This window comes from Ambystoma mexicanum, chromosome 8, assembly GCF_040938575.1.
Source record: "Ambystoma mexicanum isolate Mex_15411 chromosome 8, UKY_AmexF1_1, whole genome shotgun sequence".
Lineage (NCBI taxonomy): Eukaryota > Metazoa > Chordata > Amphibia > Caudata > Ambystomatidae > Ambystoma > Ambystoma mexicanum.
Window position 1 is genome coordinate 755442834 of NC_090929.1, and position 22940 is coordinate 755465773.

The window sequence follows — 22940 nt, forward strand, 5'->3', positions numbered from 1 at the left end:
AATCGCTGATTTTAGGGCAATGCACATTTTAAAGTCACTGAAGTGCTAGTTGGTTTATGGTGATTTGAAAGTTATTGGAAGGCTCAAGAGAAATATGATATATTGGAGCAGTGACCAGATGAGAGTAAATGCCACTGGGGTTCACTATAGTAGTCTAGGCAAGATTCAATTTAAAAGGAAACATGCATCAGTCCCAAGTGGCATTAAACTGCACTGTGATGCAAATGTTAGTTCAGCAATTACCTCTCTTGCTCTTCTTGTTGCATAATTAGTTGATTAATATAAGTCTCAAATTGTTCCGGGTCATCATCCTCGTGTTCACTGTAATTAACTAATCTTCGACTTCTCCTTTTTGGTCGTCCAGTAGGCGTCAACTGAGTCTTTTGTTCCTCTTCCTGAAACGCATTTCAAAATGAGAACACTGGTCAAGTCGCATATTACCACAGAAAAAGGCCCCATTTACAGAAGCCACAGTTAGAATATTGCTTTTTTGCTGCTAGTTAACGAAGTTGCTTGCCTAACTCTTGTTCTCCAGCGTGGGTCTTACATGGATTCCTATGCAAACCGTCCCTCCTTCCCTCGGTCTTAGTGTAGTGTTAAGCAAGATTGTATGAAGTAACAATGGGTGCACTACAACAACCCTGACCTCCTGGCAATAGGAACCCAACCTTTGGTATAAATCTGTACTACACAGGTTAGCGTGTTGAGCAGCCAGGCTTCTCAAGAGGGGTCAATGTGAGCTGTGGAGGAGTTACACAGATTCACAGTGACAAGTATTCAAATAAACTCTTACACACAAGGTTTCTTGATAAAACAATTATTAATTTATTCAACAGTCAGTATGAGTAAGCCTTCTCTTGGCAATATAAGGGTAACACAAATAAACACCAAAATACACACTCCTAGTATCAGTAAATACCCAGTTGGAATGGCACACAGACCCTTCCTACACCCTCAGGTTACTTCAATAGCTATGACACTGGACAAATATATCACTGAGCAATACATTATTTATTACATTTGTTTTACGCCCAGGCCCTGGGGTATCACGGCGTAGTTAGACAGTTGGCAAATACATTCTTAAAGTAGAGTACATAAATACAAAGAAGATTCCAATGAACACAGTTCAGCGTTTCTAAAAACAGGTATATACAAGGTCAATGGCGTTGGCTGTGTACAGTTGGGTTCCGTGTACAAAGGGCAAGTTGAATAACCAGGTTTTGAGTGATTTTTTAAATAGTGGGAAGGAGGATTCATTCTTGATGTTGGGGCTTGGGGGGTGGGTGTTCCAGTGTCGGAGAAAGTACTTTGAAGCTACTTCCACCTGCTTTTTCTCTTTTGTAGCGTGGGATCGAGGTTTTCACTATTGCTTGATCTAAAGGAGTCTAGTGTGGTTTTTCCTGGTGACTCTGTTGGAGATATTTTGGTGCTTTATTGTTGATGCATTTGTGTGTGCTGCTGAGGGTTTTAATTAGTATGCTTGATTTGATGGAAAGCCAATGGTTGGCTCTCCTGATATTGGAGATATGGTCTGATTTTCTTATGCCTAGTGCCACACGTAGGGCATTGTTCTGCACAAGTTGGAGTTTGGCCAAGTTAGTGTTAGATGTGCCTAGGAAGAGGATATTACAAAAGTCTAACTTGGAGAGTATGAGGGCCCTTGCTAGTGTAACAGTTAGGTGTGAGGAATTTGCAGCTGAGTGAGATAAGTGTGGAAGTTTAAGAGGTAGAGGAGGATAGACTATTGATATGTTTGGTCATGTTAGTGTGGCGTCAAGGTACACTCCAGTGTTTTCACTTGTTTCAATACCGGAATGGTCGTGCCATCAATGGTGAATGAAGTGTAGATCGGTGGTAGGGAGGCTATTTTGGGTGATCCTAGTATTAATAGCTCCGTTTTGTCATTGAGACACAGGCTGTTATTGGCCATCCAGTTTTGGATAAGTGAGTAGATTGTTACTAGTGCGTCAATCTCGTGGTTACCGGTTAGCAGGATGAGGATCTTCTGAGTGTCATCAGCGAAGTTAGTATAGATGACACCCATGGCATCCAGCGCTGCAATAGAAGTTTGGTGTAGGCGTTGTATAGGGTGGGTGATAGTCTGGATCCTTACAGGACGCCCAAGGGTACTGGTATTGGGTCGGCTGACTCTTTGCCAATGGCCACTCTTGAGGTCCTGTCTGCGAGGAAAGATTTGATCCATTCGGAGGCATTAGCTGACAGATTGAAGTTATTAGCCAAGGTTGTGCAATCTTTGTTGTGGTCGACCAGGTCGAAAGCCGCTGATAAGTTATGCCTACTCATGCTATTTGACCTATTTGATTCTCTGGAAGCATCCATTTGGATCTTCAAGTCGAGTAAGGCGGTTTCTGTACTGTGGTTGGGCGGAACCCTGATCGTCGGTCCCTCAATAGTTGGTTTTGCGCTAAGTGGTTTTGGATCTGGGAGTAAGCTACTTTGTCGATAATTTTCAGGAGGAATGGGACAGTGGTTATTGGGCAGTAGTTGGTGGGTACTGAGGGGTCTAGTGATGTTTTTTTGGAGAGCAGTTACCCAAGCTTTTTTGATGCTGGTAGGGTCAGTATTGGAGCTGAAGGAGGCGTTAAAGTCAGTGATGGGTGATAGAGAGGGGGCACACTTCTCGACTAGATGGGATGGAAATTGGTCTTCTTTGCAGTTTGAGGCTTTGAGCTTTGCTTTAGTGTCTAGCACTTTTGTTGGTAACTGGGGAGAAATAGAAGGGATGCAGGAAGGTGGGAGGCTGGAGGTAATATTGGGTGTAGTTTTTTCAGCAAGGAGTTTTTTTTTACTGTCGATTTTCTTTTGTAGATGCGTTATTTTGGAAGCTAGTGCGTCTTGTATAGTAGTGCACCATGCTTTACTGGAATTGTGGCGATATGGCTTGGTCAGGATTCTCAAGTTCTCCAAGGATAGAGAATAGCTCTTTACTGTCAGAATTAGCGTTAGCAATTTGCTGGTTGAAGGCATTTGCTTTATGTGAGATTATCATAGATTTTATTGGCTGTTTCAAAGGCCTTAGCCAAATCTGGGTCGTTAGCTTTCCTATGTATATGGTCTAGAGATCTTTTAGTGCGTCTAAGGGAGACTAGTTCTTCATCAAACCAGAAGCATGAACGTTTATCGGGTTTCCACGTTTTAGTGGCGACGGAGAGAGTACATCAATGGGTTGACAGTCTGATAATTAGGATTATTGGTATTAGGGATGATGTTAGCGAAAGCTGTGCTCAGGACCGGGACTAGACTAACTGTCGGGAACTTTTTTATATTTCTGGTTTCAAATGTCTCGGGTAGTTCGGGAGTGGTAACTCAGTATGGCTATGGGCCAGTGTGAAGCTAATCACGAAAAGGTCTGACCACACTATGGGGGAGTTAGAGTCGATAGTGACTTGCGAGTTCAGGGTAAGGATCCAGTCCACCGTTCTACCTTTGGGGTGTGTGGGGTCTTTAATCAATTGCGTGAGGTTCATGGCTGTGTGGAAGGCAGAGGCGTCTATCAGCGGGTCATTAAACCCTAGGTTGATATCACTTAGGATAATGCATTCTGTTTTGGGCTTCGAGGCGTAAGCAATAGTAGAATGTCTAGGTTTGGGTGAGTATTTTTATTGGGTGATCTGTACACTAATAGGAAGTTTGTAGTGGTTTGAGTTGGGGTGAGTTCGACTAATAAGAGTTTGTATCCGTTTATTTGTTCTAAGGGGCAGGCTCCGATTGTAGAGGGGTTCTAGCTATGATGGCCACTCCACCTCCTTGGAGGTTGTTCCTGTCTGTTCAGAGGATACTATATCCTTGTGGGATGGTAATGGTTAGTGGGCCTGCAGCTGGGTCCAACCAAGATTCCATAATTACTAGCATGTCAAGTTGGTAGTCTAAGATGAGTTCATGAATTTCTATGGCGTGGGCACAGAGTGATCGTACAATGATCAGTGCGCCTTTGGTTTTGAGAGCGTGGTCTGAGGGTGATGTGGTCTTGGGGTTGGAGGACTGGGTTGTGTTGGTTTGAGTTGTGGTTGGCTTGTTATAGTTGTTGGTAAGAGTATTGATTGGGTGGTTGTATGGCATGGGCGTGGCTGAGGTAGGGGTGACAGCGGTTGTGTTGGGCCTTGGTGCTGGCTGGTTTCGTCTGGTTCCGGCTCCAAGTCCGAGTCTGGTGGTGCCCAGAGATGGTGTTTTGTTGTTGGTTTTGATGCCGGTGGGTGTGTAGGTGGGTTAAGTTAGGCGAGGTGGGCTCAGCTAGAGTGATGGCACTGGGCATAGTAGCATAATTGTGGTTGCTTGTGGGTGGGAAAGGTGGGTGTGGTGGGAAGAATGGGGTAGGACAAGGAACTGGTTGGTGGCGCTGCCATCCTAGCCTGGCTAGACCATTGACCATGATGAAGTGGCCTCCTGTGCAGGGTACTGCATAGGGCATTAGGCAGAACAGATATAGTAATTAGGAATGTTAGCATCATCTCGAAACTGGCAATCTTGGGCTAGTCAGGTGAGGCAACAGGTAAGTCAACTGTCAGGTGATGCGGCAATTTAAATCAACTATACAAGGGTTTGAAGGCAGTACGTTAGCAGTGTTACAAATTTGATTGGAATTGTAACAAGTGAGGCACGCAGAGTCTTAATTAATAATTAAAATAATAATTTGGCATTTATATAGCGCTACGAGCCCTCAGGTATCTGAGCGCTGCTTATTACCCACAGTGTTTGGTGCTCATTTATCGACCTCGGAAGGATGAAAGGCTGAATTTGGCCCTGCCGGGATTCAAACCTGCATTAGCAGGCTCTGCACGGATGTCAAAGCGAGCGCTCTACTCGCTGTCCCACTTGACCGGTAAGGGCCAAGCGTCTAGCAAGGCAGAGTGCCGAGCGTGGTGTCCATTGTGGTACAGTGATGGTGAGGCGAGCCGCGGGGGTATTACGCGCAACCCATGGAAGTTATTTTAACGGTCATGGCTTAAACCACGAGGCAGTACGGCATGACGGTGCTTACTTGCGGGAGCGTAGTCACTGTAGTTGTGGGTCTCTGCTCCGGTGGGCGTGCGGGTAATGCAGAGTTTACAATGGGGATGAGGAGTGGCGAGGATTGTATGGGATATCATGGAGAATACAAAAGTATGTCAAAAGAAACAGATTAGAATAAAACAAGAGATCTCACAAAGCAGTAAGTACTTTGGTAACCCCCAATGCCAAAACAGTTTACCCCTTCCTGGAAGGAGAGCTAAACACAGTCAATGGGAAGAGGTGTTTTATTCAGGGAGCCAGGCCAAAGTCAATTGGACAAAAGTCAAGGCGAGCTGAAGCAATTCTTGCAGGCAGGTAAAAAAGTCTTGCAATGTTTTAGAAGTCTTTGTAGAAAGGAAGAAATCAAAGTAAGGCCACAAGCGGATTAGGCTTGTGGGGTAAAGAAGCTGTTGGCAACTCTACAGACGCAACCAAGACAAGCCTCCACAGAGAACAAGTGACGGTACACGACAAGTGGTAAGATCCTTAGACTTTACAGTTACGTTAGAAGAAACTGGCTTTGGCTGGCTTCTGTTCCTGTGGAGTTCTGCAGATCCTGTGTTCCTGGGCCTCAGTCGTGTGGGCAAGAGGGAGGACATTTGAGGACTCCTGCACTGCAATGGGACAGTCAGCAACAGAAAAGGACCAACTTCTATTCAGTGGTACTACGCGGTTTCAGCTACTCGCGTCTCAGTAAATAGCACCACTGCCAACTCTTGGCTGTTGAGATGGGCTTTCCTTGCATCTGTGGTCCAGCACTCTGTTGAGGTGGCTCAGGCTTGGTCAATCCTGCTTCCTTGTAGTCCGAAGGATCTTCCTGGAGCTCTTGGCCAACTAAAAAGCAACGCACACGAACTGGTGTTCCTCTACCTGGGTCTACGGTGTCCAGCAGCAACTGCAGTGGAGATCGACCCTCTACGAGTCACTGCTCCGCAGGTGCTCCTGTATTTGTTGTCGTTGGCCATGGCAGGCCTTGCCCATACTTCCATCAAGGTTCATCTGGCGGCTAACTCCCGTTACACCATATCTCCTGGACGATCATCCTTATGGTCGCATCGTTTGGTCAAGGAGTTCGTCAAAGGACTATTTTCGCTGGTTCCCGCCGCCGAGGGCTCCGGCGTGGGTGCTCAATGTGGTGCTTAATAGGCTCATGGGTCTCCCGTTCGAGTCTGTACATTCGGCGCCATTGAAGATTGTCGTGGAAAACAGCTTTTCTTGTCGCCATCACCTCAGCACGAGTGGGAGAGATCCCGGCCCCCTCTTGTAAACCGCCCTATTTGACATTCCACAAGATGAGGGTGGCGCTGCGGTCACCCCTCCTTCATGCCCAAGGTGCCGTTGGACTTTCATCTAAACAAGCCCTTGGCATTACTAGTATTCTTCCCGATGCCTTTGTCGCTGGCTGAGAGGACTTTGCACTCGCTGGATGTGGCTAGAGCGCTGAAGTTCTATGTGGACTGCACAAAGATTTCGGCAGACGTTGCAACTTTTTGTGAACTTCGGCCCTGTGAACCATGGGCAGGCCCTCTCCAAGGCTTCCATTTCCAGGTGGCTATCCAGCTGCATCACCCATTGTCAATGGTTGGCAAACCGACTGTTGCATGGCTGTCTGAGAGCCCATTCGACCAGAGCGATCGCTGCAACTACAGCGTTCCTCTCTGGTGTGCCCGTGCTTGACATCTGCAGGCCTGCTACGTGAAGGTCGACTCACACCTTCACGAAGTACTACTGTGTCGACAGGTATTCCAGAGTCAGCCAAGCAGTGCTGCGCAATCTGTTCGCTTGAAGATGAGCCTGGTGAGGGGTAAGAGCTGCTTAATGTGGAGATGTTTAATGTTGAGCCTTGCCACCTCCCGTGGTTGTGCATGTGTGTACTGCTATGTATTCTTTATTCATGAGCATGTGAAGCCATGCCAGACCCCATGTTGGAGAAGGAACAAGTTACTTACCTGTAACTGTTCTCCTGCTTGGGTCTGGCATGGGTTCACATGCAAACCCCTCTGCGGCTCTTTGTCCTACTGCCACTTTACATGCTACCAAATCTGAAGATGGCTGCCAGAGGAGGGGCTTAGGTAGAGGGCAGTCATTGGCTGGGGGCAGTAGGACCCACAGACCAGTCATTGGTTGTTATGAGAAAGACAGTTCAAAAGTGACACCGATTTATTTTCTTTACCGAGGATTCCCAGCCTGACTGGGAATGTCCATGAGCATGTGAATCCATGCCAGACCCATGCTCGAGAACATTTACAGGTAAGTAACTTGTTCCTTCCCTTCTACCTTAAAGACCCCCAGCTCTTCGCTGGGCTTTAGGACTTTCAATTTTTATCCTGGAGAGAGTGACCTTTTGCCCCACTCACGTATTTTTCTTTGACTTGAACTCTTTTGGTTTTGGAGTCTGACAAGCTCCATTAAGCATCCTATTTTTACATTGTGACACAGCACTGTCAGTGCTGTGGCACAGGGAAGTCTTTCAGATTTCCCAAAGGTTTAAATACCTTCTCTTGGTTAAACTACTGTTTCCAAGAGCAGTGAAGTGAAATTGACTACATACATTTGTAACTTTATAGACCCAGCACACAATATCTTACAATAGGGTACTGGAGAGGTTACTTGGTATCCCCTACGTCTAGTTTCTCATGTAACATTTTGGTTAACCTTTCTACAATGACTGGTGGCAGGGGTTTACTTTTTCCTACCAGTGTGTTTCTACCGAAGGCTGCAATTGCAGCTGCAGTAAAGCACTCATGGGTGCCCATTGTCAAAATAGCACCAGTCTTTTCGCCGTTTCTTGTTGGAAAGGTACTTCAGCGTGTCAAAGCAGGTTTGGTCCCTTTCTTTGTTTTTGGCGGGGTTCACTGATGAAGGCCACCTCTGGCTCCAGCGTGTCTGGCAGTAAGAGAGGTAGGTTTCCGAAAACTACCTGTGCTTAATCCCCTTGGTTACAGAAATGCACCCAAAGGTGTTTGGCTGGCTGTCCTTTGAGGACAGCCACCCTGCTGTGAGTGACAGCTATGCTGCGAATGAAACTTGCATAAAAGGCAAGGTCTTTTTAGGCCAAAGGCAGTCGATCACTGGACAAAGGAATCCGAAGAAGAACTTGGAAGAGACTCTTAAGTATGGCTTTGCTGTGAGAGCCGTGTGCTGGACTTTGTGACTTTTGGCTGCAAGAAATCTGCAAGGAATACCACCAGTTGTTTGAACTTGGAGTGACAGTACCTAGCTCTGCCTTGGATTGTGGGGATAGGCTCCCAGGCTGCTTTTGCTATTTAGCCTATTCCGCTCTCGCACAGCGCACGCGTGCAAGTACTCTTAAGTACCGCTTTGGCCGCGGCACAACGGTTCAGTGAGGTTAACGCGCTGCTTTATTTTGTCATCTAGAAGCTCCTAGTAAGTCTTGTTTGTGTGGAAAGCGTCACTTGTGCTTGAACTTGTGCTTTTTCATCGTGTTTACAATTTAAACTCTAAAATCCAATATGCCCAACAGGGTGCATAAAGATAAGATCTCGGTCTGCACAGCCTCTCCTAAAATAGTGCATCCCGACCGCATGGTCATTAGACTCCTTTAAGATCCGACCGTTGGCGGGCCGTTCGTCCGCTGTGCCGTTGTCATGTATGGCGGAGCCTGCACTAGCCCGCTTAGCAGGCAACGTAATCAATCTTGATTTGGACTCTACCCCCTTGGTGCCTGGTATGCATAGCTGTTTGTTGGATAAAACCATTCTAGATTCTGTAAAGGGCAGTGTGGCAGCTAACAAACAGGGTGTCCTGCCGGTGTGGTCCCCGATTCCTTTTCTGAAGGACTGTGGTGAATCCACAGGTATTTCTATCTATGCCAGCCAGTGCAAGTCCCCTATTTCAATAGTGCAAGATATTAATTCACTTAAAGTATCTGTGGATAAGCTGACCTCTACTCTCAGTCTTGCTCGACGTTACCCTCTTTTGTGCATCCTACGCCCCGAGTGCCTACTAAACTAAAGCAAGTGGTATCCGTTCCATCATCACTATCGCCAAATTGTCCTCATGGTGTGGAATTTAACAGCCATTAATACATCAATAGTAACATTGGTCAAACTGTTAGAAGTATGGACTGAGATACCAGTCTATAATCCAATACTTCAAACAGACAATGTCAAGGATAAATGTAAATCATGACCTAATTTCTGACCATATGTCCAAATGCCATTGCCCTACTGCACCCCTGTGCGTACCCTTGCCATTCAGAACCAGCAATCAATGCCCGCCTCAGCCATGAGGAGCGGTGCATGCTTCTCCGCTCCCTGCTTTTGATAGCATTCGTCCAGCAATACAGATTTCGATGTCTGAGGTGATCAATGTTAAGGACACCTCGTACATCGATCTCTCGGCGGACGCTGGTAAAATTGGCGAGGCAGATGTAGTTCCGTGGTCTCCTGCAGCCCAACAATTAGCGGGCAATCTGCTACACAAGGAGAACAAATTCATAGTCAGATCAAGGGCCCGCGTGCTATTGCGAAAAAAAATCCAAGAATATGCCTGGCGTTAGAGGGCCTAATGCTCTTAATGCTTTATTTCAAGCCATTGGTGGTTCTGCTCCGCCGCCACAAACGCAACGTACTGGCTGGTTCCAAACCGGCTAGCTTGCCCGCTCTTTAGTGATTCCATTGTGTGTAGCCCTGGTGCAGGAAACCAGCATGGCGGCAACAAATTAAGCAGATACACCGGTGGCTTCTCCATCACACTCCTTTAAATCAACTCAGATTCCATCAGGCAATCAGAGGCGCAGAGTGCAAATTGTGTGGTGGTAAACTCTTTAAATCCAAAAACGATCACCTTTCAATCGTCTCATAACCTGCCTAGTGTGGTCCATGAAGCGCAGTCCACAGACGATTGCAACAATAAAACAGATGAGACTTACCTGTCTGAACGTGCTGCGCCTCGTGAAGCACCCATGGAGCCACCAGTTTCTATCAGGCCTGGCATTCAGAAATCAAATGCATCATTAGAAGATGCATATCCTTCACATTTCTCAGATGTGACCAGATTTAATAGAGAAACCCATCAGTTGCCTTCTTTGAATCAAATTCCAAGTAGCTCCAATTCCAGTCAGTATTCAACCCCTCAGACCAAACAAGTTCATGAGAGAGCTAGTCATGTCCATTCATTTATTCTAAAATGTAGAGGGGAAACCTTCCTTCATATGACCTGAACAGAAGGAGTGTCTTGAACATCTTCAGTGATGCGAGTACTCTGCAAGATATTACATCTCAAGACATCGACCAAATAGAATTTATTGCAGATACAACGCAATCAATAATTAGATTATGGATACCTTCGGGGGTGGGCGCAAACCTTCTATGGCAGGCAAAAAAATTCGCCTGTTCGACATGGGCTTCCTATTGGCTGAAGATGTGCGAAGGCAACTGACAAACCACAGGGATTCATGTACAAAACAAACTATCAGTAGTCATGCATGTGAATCCAGAGACGAGGGGACTAGCAACCACGAGTCAGTAACCATCCTTGCTGGATCCTTTGCAGAACTTGTGTATTGCAAGTTGGACTTCAAGAGGGCATTCACACCTACAAACTGCTATTGAAAATTTGCCACATGATTACCATATAATTGCCCTTCAGGAAACATGGCTTACAACTCCCTCTGCATGAGATGGGTATGATATTGTTCTTTCTCCTGCTCGTTTGACCGGAGGGAGGCCAGCTTCCGGTCTTCTAGTGGCGGTGAATTTAAAAATAGTTTTTTCCATTGCAGAGTGGGGTGTTGAAAGTGCCCATATCTTGTTGGTCAAAATAGCTTGTGGTATGCAAAGATTGGCTTTGGTTAATTTGTATCGTAATCCTGCAGCATCAACAGACAAGGCCTTTTATGCAGGTTTAAGCCGCATCCTGTATTTAATACATACTGACAGATTACATCTACCATCCTATTGGGCAATCTAAATTTAGACTGTTGGAATGTCAAGCGTCACACGAAAGAGGTACAGGATTGGATCTCTTTCATGGTAGAAAGACAATTCATTATGGTAAATGGGGCACTCCAAGGTGACATCCCTGCTAGCACAACATGGTTTCGTAACAGTGCAAGCACAATCAACTATATATGTCGATCAAATGCTATTTAGGCATTTGCAGCGCTTGGAGATGCTCACTTTGCCATATAGTGATCATAAATTGTCTTCGACAATCACAGGCGCTCAACAACAGATATTGCCAATCAATGCCTGTTGATCAACGTGCCAAGAAACAGAATAAGATGAACTGATGCTAAACTTGTTTCATATAGACAAACAGTGGAGAGAAATGTGAATTCTGATGCCCCAGCTCTGTATACCGATTTGCTAGCACCCTTTATCAATACTGTTACCATCATGAGGAATGACCGCCCCAAATACAGACATGCATTTGACTGAGGTTCAAATTAAAGGAGCTGATTATCTGAGACAGAGATGATGTCTGTTAGCTATAGGATCCAAAACCTATCGACAAGATTTGAATAAGGCCAAATGTATTTACAAGAACTGGCTCAAGTCTCACAGGCATAGAATGCTCCAACAGGATAGTGAACATATGGGACGGGCCATGGTGAATAAAAATTCTGCTGATATGTGGCAGCTACTTAATACTTAATCCTCCTATACTCAAGCGAATGCTCAATCCAACTATCTTCTTTGACTACGCTTAATTGAGTATACTAGTCTTACGCCGACCCGAGTTTAGATACAGTGCAAAGTATCTCTTCAACTAATGCAAACTGGTCCTAGCAGTTCTCCCTAGCAGACATTGAAGACCTAATACGGCGTGCGAGCTCGCCCAGAGCTGCCGGTCCAGATGGATTTAGCAATTGCATGCTTAAAGCAAATATCCCTGAATGGGCCCTGATCTTGTTTCACATCTTCAAATTTGCAATACTGTCTCAAAAAGTTCCGAAATCTTGGAAAATCTGTGATCATACCCATATTTAAAAAAGGGCGATTGCATGTTACCCCAAAGTTATAGATCTATAGCATTGGATGCTCCAGGGAAGATTTTCACAAATCTAGTACTTAAGGATTTCAATGCATGGACACTTGACAATGATTTACACAATCCTAATCAAACTGGCTTTGTACCAGGCATGGGAACACATCAATTTGATGTGTCTAAATGCAATCAAGGCTCAGTGCCAGTCCCAGGGGCAACCAGTATACTTTGCATTTGTGGATTTGGCCTCAGCTTGACTCGCAAGATGGAATCAAATGAGATTTGAGAAATTAAGGAAATATCAATGCCCAACAATCTTACTTGAAATCATTCAGGCGCTACACTGATACGTCCATACTTGTCCGTCTCACAAAACGGTGTCCTCTGCTCCCATCCACACAGCACGTGGACTCAAGCAAGGATGCTTATTGGCATCCGCAGTGTTCAATTACTTTATACACAATGTTAAACATGTATTTGCAAATGTTCAATCCGACTCTCCCAAACCAGCTAATGAACATATAAAATAACTTATATGCTGACGACCTTGTCTTAATTTCCAAGACCCAAGTTGGTCTGCAAAAATTACTAAAAGCTTTGCAAAACTACATCCAAGTAAACGAATTAAGACTGAAAAAACAGGTCGTACTATACTCGCCAACAAGAACCGGTTTAAAACGTTTTGTGGATTGTAAACAAAATACAACTGCAAATTGTGACCCAGTATACTTATCTGGGCACGTGTTTCGAGGGTACAATTAACGCAAAGAGTCAGAATACTTGTGTAAGAAAGAAATTGAACACAGCAGTATGCCAATGTCAAATCATCATGTGGAGGTATGTAAAATTTTCCATTAAAGCAGCATGGTTTTATTGGAATCAGAAGGTGGTGCCAGCAATATTTTATGGCCTGGAAACCTTTCCTATCAGATCTAGTTTCCGATTTGATAAGTGGGAGGCAAAATTCTGGAATCAAATGTTAAAGCTTCCAGTGTGTACCAGACGCATGGATCAGATATGAACTTGGGCTGGTTTCTTTAAATGCCTTGTACAACTGGCGATGTTCTTTATTTCGGAAATGCTTGATCTCCACTAATGTTAATATCTTGAGACTTGTCAGCTTACATGTTCACATCGGATCACTTTCATGGAAGACTGGGTAAACAAAGTGTCAAATTCTAGCTAATAGCAATATTAGCATTGAGCTGATGATTAATAATCCAGATAAAGCAAAATTATATAATACGGACTAGACCCGCACGTGAACTCTGCGTGAACTACAAGCATGGTAATGCGTGCAGGTTCCCACCGAAATAAGATGCGTACCTTGCCTGTGTATTTAATCAAAGCTCTGACACTGCAATACAGGCTGTCAATTTTAGGTTTGCGATTTAATCTGTGGCCTGTAAAACAGTCTTGCAAAACGACATCTTATAGACCCGCAAGCTAATGTGTGCAGATTTTGCAATGATATAGATGTGCCGGAAACCCTGGAATATTTGATTACTCAATGTGAGGCCTTTTGTCATCTCATACAAATATATTATGATAAACACTGCAAGTTCAAGGGTAATTTGCCATATAGTACCAGCTGGACAATGAGTAATGAACAATTACCACTTCAATTGGCAACCATTCATTTTTGGAATAGTCTTGAAATGGACACTGGAACAGCAGTGACCATCTAACCTGGAAGTGCAAGTGAAGTAGTTAATATACAAACGATCGCCGAACATCGACATAAATGGTTCTGGGTTTTGGCCTGTGTCTAGATCATGAGCTGTACAATATGTATTCTGTTGTGTATCATGTATCTTGTGGCTATGTGTTGATTTCTTCTGGTGAATTTGTTTCTCACATATGCATTTTTATTTTCTTCCAACATTGAAGTACTCAATATGTCGTGGTAACAGCATTGCAAGGTTGGTTTTATGTTCTGTAAATGCAAATTGAATCATTTTATTGTAATAACATCTTTTTGTATAATATTGAATGGTTGATTAAATTCAACTAATACAATAAAAAAGAACTTGGAAGAGACGTTTGCTCCAACTCCTGGTCCGTTGGTTTGCCCAGTGAAGACCTGCTGCAGTGCTGAAGCTCTGACATCTCCCCTTGAGTTGGTGGGACCAATCAACTCCAAAGTAAACCACCAGGACATCCATCTCGCAGCTGGTTGAGTTGCCAGAGTTGCTGCTGGAAACCGTATAACCAGGGAGAGGAACATCATATTGTGTGTGTTGCTTTTAAGCTGGCCTAGAGCTTCAGGAAGATCTTCTGGACTCCCAGGAAGACAGACCGAGCCCCCTCAGAGTGCGGGACCCCAGAAGCAAGGAAATTCCATCTCGACAGCCAGGGGGTGAAACACTGAATAGCCACTGAAAGTGACGTTTGCAAGTTTTGACCATCCCAGGAGACTCCAACGTCCTCCGTCTTGTCCCCACGACTGAGGTCCAGGAACAGTGAGATCTGCAGAGCTGCACAGGAACAGAAGTCATCAGCTGCATCTTTTCTTAATTTCTAAGGTACTGTAAAAAGTCCGAGAACTTACCTCTTACTGTAGAGTGATTGCAACTTCTACAACTCACAAGTCTAATCAGCTTGTGGCCCTACATAGGACTTCTTTTCATCAAAGACTCCTAAGAACTTGTGCAAAACTTTTCCATTTACTTACCAGAAGTACTTCATCCTAGACCAGACTTGCCCACAGACTTTGGCTTAGTCTATTGAATTGCATGACTCTTCTTAAGGGATCCAAAAGTATTTACCTGCTTATTATTTGTGGTCTCTTGGTGTTCTAACAACCTTTGTCTTTTACCAACTGCTAAGAGTATTTTTTTTATTTACTCGTATATAATTGCTTTAGCAATTTTTACAAGACTCTTGCAGTATCCTTAGGAGCTAAGAAATTACAGACATAAAAGAAGGAAGAACGAACAAACAGGAGTCCAAAAGACGTGCAGAGCAAAGCCCTGGTGGCAAGGTGGCACCCAGAAGTCAGGAGAGAAGAGGAAGAAGACGAAATGTTATTAGATTAAGTTAATTGCCTCCATAATGGGCCTTTGGCTGCACCGGTGGGTCTCTGTTCAGTTCGTTCATTTACTTTTTGGAAGGCTGCTTCCAGAATTTTTGCTGCGGCCAAGGTCCAGGGAGTCTCTTCACCCAACATTAGTCTATTCCACCAGGTGGCTTGTTCCTCTCCATGTACGCCTACCCAGCTGGTGCACAGGTTGAGGAAGTCGGTCCGTATTTTTCTTAGCTCCGGGAACTCCATTAACAGATGTTTTATTGTTTCCAGTTTGTCGGTTTCTCCACATAGTCTGCAATCTTGAGGTGCAGTTTTTAGTCGGATTGCCTGAATTTCTCGTGTCAGGAGGCGATTTAAACGTGCTCTCATGTAGAATGCTCTTAATATTTTATCCGGAAACTTTGTACAGTATGGTAGCGGTTTATTCAGGCTATTGAAGGTCGGGAGATGTTTTGCCAATTTATTTCCATGTGCTTTTTCCAGGGTGTTTATCCAGTCTTGGGCCTTCAATTTGTCTTTTACTCTTTCTGGGTTTGCTTGCAAGTCTGCTTCTGTGCATGCCACCTCCTCCAGTTTCTCTTTTAGCTTGTCCATCCAGCTGTTTAAGGCAGTCAGTTTATGACTTGATATTTCAAATCTGATAATCTTATATGTTGGTGGGGCCTCTGGTAGTAAAGTATTTCTTAGGATTTGCATGGCACTCAAGGTTACTGATTGTTCTAGAGAGAGTAGGCCTAACTCTTGTCTAATAAGGTCCATTGAAACTGAATTATGTAGACCTAGCAGAGTTTCACAGGTACCCTTCCAATTTCTGCCATATGGTGTTCGGTATATTCAACATGGCACCCATCCCATAGGTGATGGTCGGGACTACTTTCCCTTTGTGGAATTGGATGACCGGAGTGATAGAAAATTTCCCGTATTTTCCATCCAGGGGTTCTCATCTGTGCTGCCAGGTTTTTTGCTTTTTTCCAAAGTTGTTTGCTTGGAGTCCTCTTGGTTTGAGGCATCTATCAGGACTCCTAAGTACTTGTAGTCAGTAACCACCTCGATTATTTCCTTATCCAGATACCATTTGTGACTTCTGTTTTTTTTTTTTGCATCTCGCCTTAATGTCAGAATATTTGTTTTTTTCTTATTTACTTGTAGGTTGTTTTGTTCCATGTATGTCGCCAAGTTGTTTAATTGGCGCTGTAGGCCTATCTCCGTCTGGTCCAGTAGAATAAGGTTGTCTGCATACAGTAGCTGTGAAATAGCTGTTTCCTAGTTTAGGCGGGAAGGACCTTACTGAGAGTTCTGTTTCTTTAAAGTCACCCAGGTATGCGATAAAAAGTGCCGGGGCTAATGGGCAGCCTTGCTTTACTCCGCAGTTGGCTGTAATTTCACGCGTCAGCGTACCTTGGGTGTTCAGGCAAACTCTTATTCTGGTGTTCTCGTGAAGGGCCCTCACTGGGTCCAGTAGCTCTCCTGGGCATTTCCGACTTTCCAGTTTGCTCCATAGTCTTTCCCTGTCCACTCTGTCGAATGCCTGTGATAGGCATATGAAAGCCATATGTACTGGTGCCGCTCCTTGCTTTACCTTTGCTTTTATAATGTTCAGCATAGAAATGTTTACTATGGTGCTTCCGTTCTTGAGGAAAACCATTTGAAAGGGGTCGTTTGCCAGTGATGTTTTGGCCCAAGTTTGAAAATGCCTTAACAGTATAGTAGCAAAGATTGCCAATTATGTCCAAGAGTGCTATTGGGCGATAATTGCCCGGTTCTTCTGTCACCTTGTTTGAAAATCGGTACAATTACCGCTTCTGTCCATGATGTCGGGATCGCTTGTGCATCTCTGCAGTGCTCAAAGAGCGTACTGATGAAATCTGTCCACGCGTCAGCATTTTGTTTGATATCTATATTACTCAGGCCATCCGGCCTGGTGCCCTTGATTTCTTGAGTCTTGATTTCTTGGTATTCCGAGGCAGTGCTATTGGGCGAGCGATATCTTAGTTGCCTTAGCACTAGAAGGGGCAGCAAATGTATTTTAGCATTATAAGCTAGAAATAAGTTCAGTAGGCATGGCATTCCAATAGTTGGCCGCAATAACAGGGAAGCTGGACCCGCCTGCTTTTTGTATCTTAGTGTCGTCAGGTAGGCTGAGCGGGTTGGTCTGGCTGGTTGCATTTTGGAGATCAAGTTTGACGAGGTAGCGAGGAGCAGTGTAAGATAGGTATTTGTGGCCGAGAAAGTACTTTAAATTACACAGACTTTACATTTAACACAGACTTTAACTGGTAACCAGTGAATATTTCTTCAGAATGTGGTTATGTGTTCTGACTTCAGGATATTGAGTGCCCCTCTGATAGTGTGGTTTTGTACAATCTGGATATTAATATTTTTGGTGGAGGAGCCTGCGAAGATGACATTACAATAGTCTGTACTAGAGAGGATTAGAGCTCTAGCCAAAGTGATGCGGTTCTCCACACTGAGGTGTGGTCTGCATGCAATGATGAGTTTGGCAGTATAAGATGAGGCAAAGGTGATGGCATGAACTTGTCGGGAGAGGGTAAGTGATAAGTTAAGGTACACCCCCAGCGTCTTGACTTCTTTGGCTACAGTTTCCATCTATGTCAAAGGTTTGGTAGTATGTGGTGGGCTCTAGTTTTGCTGGGCTGTCTATGATCAGGATCTGTCTCATCGTCAAGACAGAGCTCGTTTTGGACCATTCAGGCTTGAATGGCAAGCTAGATACCGTTGAGTGCTTTAGAGCGTGTCGTAGTCCCCTGTGATGGGGATTGGCATTTTGGTATCGTCAGCATATTTTGTATATGTGACATCCAGATTGTCTAGTCTATCAAAGAGGTTTTGTGAATGCATTGTACATCGTGGGGTACACGCATGATCCCTGAGGCACTCTGCATGTGACCGGAGTAGGGCGTGCAGCTGCCGTGGATGAGAAGACTCATGGATTGGTTCGAAAGGAACGATTCAATCCAGTTTATGGCATCCTTGGAGAAGTGGGCATTGCTGGCTAGGTGACGGCATAAGATGTGGTGACCAAGTCAAATGCCGTAGAGAGGTCCAGTAGAAGGATGGCTAGCTTGCCTCTGTCTCTTATCGGATCCATTTGGGTTTTTAGGTCTACCCAAGCTGTTTGTGCCATGGCCTGAGCAGAAGCCTGATTGGTGAAGGCCCAGAAGGTTGTGCGTTTTGAGGTAGTTTTGGAATTGTGCGTTTTGGAATTGCGCATAGGCTACCCGGTCTAGTATTTTTTTTTTAGAAGGAATGGCACTGTCGCAATAGGCCTGTAGTTAGTTGGCACGTTGGGATCTAAAGTTGGTTTCAGTAACCAGGCTTCCTTCAAATTATCTGGTACTTTATTAGAGGAGAATTATTTATAAGTGAAGTGAAAGGTGCCAGGTTGTCTGTGCAATCTTTGATTAGCGTAGCAGGACAGATGTCGCCTTGACATTGTGATGTTTTGGCCTTTTACAATTTGTGGTCTCCTCTATAATAGGTGAGATTTCAAACTTAAGGAACGGTTTGGGTGGTTTATGTTCTGTGGGTGGAGCAGGAGTCGTAAGTTTTTTTTTTTATTTTGAGTTGGAGGGATGACATTTTGTCCATAAGAGCCTTTTGTATATTTTCACACCAGGCTTGGTCCTTGTTGCAGATGTCTGCAATGGTGAAGTCTTGCAGTACTGCAAATAGCTCTTTGGTGCCAGAGTTGGCATTTTCTATACGCAAGTTGTATGCGTTACTCTTTGTTCGATGGGTGACTTCTCTGTATTCAAAAGCTAGTGTGGCCAATTGTTTGACGGACCACCCCCACACAATCACATACTACATTCCTTTGTTACGTAGGTCTTTGAGTTCTGGGGTGACCCAATGGTTGCTCTGGGACTTGGCTTTAGCTTTGCAATTGCCCATAGGTGCCACTATGTTGATTACTGCCTCCATGGTCTGGTTATAGGCGGCTACCAAGGAGGATGGATCAGCAGTGTTCCCAGTGTGTGAGCAGTGATAGCATGTTGTCAGGCGTGAGGTTATGGTGGTTGCGAGTCTGGGTCGCTTGGAGGGGTGCAAGCTTATGTGTCTGTATTGATTGAGAATAGTATTCTGTGTTATGCCTGACCAGGGGCATGGATTGTTGATGTTTGTAGTGCAATTATGGTCCGTGAGCCAGTCAAGCATGCAGCCTTTAGCATGTGCTGGGCCTGCAAAGCGAAAGGTAAAGCCTTGCATTTCAATGGTATTGGCTAAGGTTGTGGCTTGGGTGTCAGAGTGGCCATTAAGTCCTAGATTGAAATCTCCAAAGATGAGGAATTTGGATGTAGGTTTTAAGTCTGTGGCCCGTAAGGTGGCTATGTCCTCGTCAAAGGAAGATGTGGGGCCTGGAGGCCTATAGAGAAGATGTAGGGTTAGGGAGGCAGTGGCAGAGATGGTAATATTGGTAGACAATAGTTCCAATGGGAAGGATGAATTTGAGATTTCTCGCATGTGGAGGTTAGTTTTGGATATGTAGGCAATACCGCCTATCGCAGTGGTTCTATCCTTTCTAATGATAGCCTCTGATAAGGCCAGGGAGGAGCCAGCTGCAGGATGCAGCCAAGTTTCTGGTATGACAATGAAGTCATTTTCATTTGCAGTGATAAAATCTGATATGTCCAGGGCATGTTCTGGGATAGATCTGGCGTTAAGGGCTCCCTTGAAGTGGGTGGGTTATAGTCTTTATCCCTACTGAGTTTCATCCTAGTTAGGGAGGATTTTCTCATAGGGCCTGTTAATTTATTTTTCTTGGTCTGACACAGCTGGGCAGTAGCAATTGGAACAGCTAGGTTGGTTGTACATGTGCTAGAGTGGATTTGGCTGCCAGAAGAGTGGGTAGCTATACTTTGGATTAGGTTTCTGGTGGAGTTTTTTTGTCCTGTCCCAGAGTTAGTTTCTCTGACAAGTAGCGACGACAGTAGTTCCTATGGAGTTGTCCTGTTTGTGCTTGGTTAGGGATGAAGGAACGTTTAATTTGGAATTGGGGAGTACTTTGATGGTAGTATTAGAGGTAAGAGTCTTACAGCTTTTAAACTGCAGCATTTGGGGGAAGAACAATGAATGCAGAATAGTGTTAGAACTAGGGAGTACTTTGGCCATGCCTAGAGTAAAACTTTGATGAGCAGGTGAGCATACTTTGGGCTGTGCAGTTGGCATGTCGCAGCCGAATGGTTGGGTATTGGGCTGTTGCGACGTGGGCAGTGCACTGGATTTGAGCCAAAGCTCAATGGCAGTGCATGGGTATTGCCACACACCAAGGTAAGCACTAGATTGGCTAAAAGCGGCACAAAAAGATAAGCCAGTGGGGCTAATATGTCAGTGATTTGCAATATAGGGCTAAATGCGGCGCATAATGATTTGCAAAGAGCAGCCAATATGTCACGCAATGATTTGCAATGAAGGGCAAGTACGGCATGCAATCATTTGCAGCGGGGGCTAAATGCAGCGCAGTAATTTGCAGTAAAGGGCTAAATAAGGCAGACATTCGCAGTGAGGGGCTAAATGCAGGTGATACATCACGCAATGATTTGCAATGAATGGCTAAGTATGGCACAAACATTTGCAGTGAGGGGCTAGTTGCAGCACACAGAATTTGATATGGGATGTCTGGACGTACATCATAGTGTGGCACGTGTACAAGAGTCCAGCGAGTCTAACATTTCCTCGCTGAGGAGGCGGAAGTAGGTTTGCACGTGGACAACTTCGGGTAGTTCAGGCATGATCTTTGTTGCTATAAAGACTATTCAGCGGCCGAGTATCGGCTGACGGGTGGAGGATAGTGGCTCAACTGGAGCCGTGAAGGTAGCAGGGAAGCCTCTGAAATGGCAAGTAGTGGCACAACGAGCAGACGCAGACAGTGAACTGTGCATGCTTGTGAAGTGGCAAGTGGAGCGCTTACCCTGGCCTCGTGCCTGTGGGTTTCCAGGCTCCATAGCTATACAGCAGCACAAACAGGGCCTTGAGTGTGGGCCTTTGGTGGGGGGCTGGTGTTTGTAGGGCAAGTGGCCAATAGCGACGATGCCAAGAGCAGCAACACAGAAGTTTGTGAAGCACACCAGTGCGTTAAGGCCGGGCGGCCATTTTTAATTAGATGCTTCGTTGTTGGGGCAGACGTGCCAGCTGTAGAAATGCGTCGAGATGCACAAGAGGCACGTTTTCACGAGAGGTGAATCCAGCAATGAAAATGCTGAGTTTAACAAATAAAAGCGCTACTTGTTGTTGCGTCGGTCAAATGGATGACATTTCTTTTCTATTCAACAATCTAGTGCCAAAAGGATTACCTTACTGGGCAGCTGTTAGGGACCCATCAAGGTTCTCCCTTTCCTCTGGCGGCAGCATTAGCCCCACAGCTGTGGTTGTCCTCATGTCGGTGTTTGTCATTTGTCACAGCATTTTAGGCAATTCTTTCCAATTGGATTTAGTTTTGCCACATTCTAGCGCTCACTAAGCTACAGAGTATGTGGTGAAGTGATGAGCAGCAAAATATATTGTTACTGGTATCCATTAGCATAAGGGCCCCTTGCCCCATTAGCCAGAATCCTGTCATTTTGAACTAGGCATCGCCAGAGTTGTAGATTTCTGTCTTTCATGGCACTATGCTGAAGACCTGAGCAACTGTCCTTCCATTTAAACTCCATTGCGCTTCCCCAAACAAGTGTTCAGAGTGCCATGGTCCTTGGATGAAGGGTGAGGTGCAGCACACCGGGCCTAGCTGTTAAAGAGCTTCGAGTGAAATACAGAATAACTGTTCAACAATTGATAAGTACAATAGTTGTGAAGAATGTACTTTGGTGCGAACTGAACAAAGCCTTGGGTGGAGCCATTGCCAAACGGGCCAAACCAGATTGTGGTTATACCGCCCTCTAGGGAGTGTGGGGGACAATTGGGTCTGCAATAGAATGGCCTGGTAGTACGAATAAATCTAAGCAATTAGTCCGTAGGCTTTGGTTGTGGTGCCGAAAGGGCGGACGTCTGGCGGGCTCCTGCGGCAGCACTAGAGAGGCTGTAAGCAAGCTTGCATGCAGTAACCCTCTGAGAGACTACACCAGTCTTGTCCTCTTGGTATTAGGTAACCAACCTATTGGTATAGGTCTGTACTACACAAGTTGGTAGAGTGACCGAGCAGCCAGAATTCTCTCAAGAGGGGTAAATGTGAGCTGTAGCATCAAAATTCACCAATACAAGTATCAAAATCACACTTCCACTCAATGTTGTCTAGTACAATAATGAACAGTCAGTTTTAAATGCTCATTCTTTAAAAAGGACACTGTGCAACAATAAGAAATAAACTTAATGAGTTCTCAGAATCAAGATAAGCAAGTAGATACCCTTTAGAGATATTTCAAACACTTCCTACACCCTGAGGGGACTTCAATTACTAGATCAGTATTGGCATTTATATATCACTTTTCGCTTTGTAAAATTGAGGTTGTAGAAAGTAAAGGTCAGGGAAGGAACAAGGTTAACAGGTTCTCAGAGCATGTGAGCACTTCTAAATCTCCCAATGAAAACAAAATATTTTTCCCAGCAATACAAGTTAAAAAGCAATGCATCACCTATGAGGGACAGTTGGAATCAAAGTCAATGGGTCAGAAGAGTCTGCAGGTAGCCAGGACAGCCAATGTCAATGGAGCGGAGGCACTTAGATGGCACAAAAGTGTTGCAAAGTTAGATAGTCTGTACAAAATCACTGTTGGGCCCCAAGCGGTTAGGCTTGTGAGGCTCAGAGCAGAGATCAGCTCTTCACAAAGCAGCTACTTAAAGTATCAAGTGATATAATGTAAGCTACAGACAAAAGAGGCAAGTTCCCCTCCGTCAGCACAGTAGTTTAGGTTAGAAAGAGTGGATCCAGCAGTCTTCTGTTCTGGTTGCAGACCCTGGGTTCGTGGGCCTCAGTTGTGGGGACAAGAGGGAGGAC

General features: G+C 44.9%; 1 protein-coding gene across 1 annotated transcript in view; it reads right to left on the reverse strand.

Moving 5' to 3' along the window:
* Nucleotides 1-22940, reverse strand: part of HELLS (helicase, lymphoid specific) — a 588544-nt gene that overhangs the window by 306843 nt on the left and 258761 nt on the right. The window contains exon 14 of the mRNA XM_069610592.1: nucleotides 244-395. Coding sequence (XP_069466693.1) covers nucleotides 244-395 — 152 coding nt within the window. The remainder of the gene's footprint in view (nucleotides 1-243; nucleotides 396-22940) is intronic.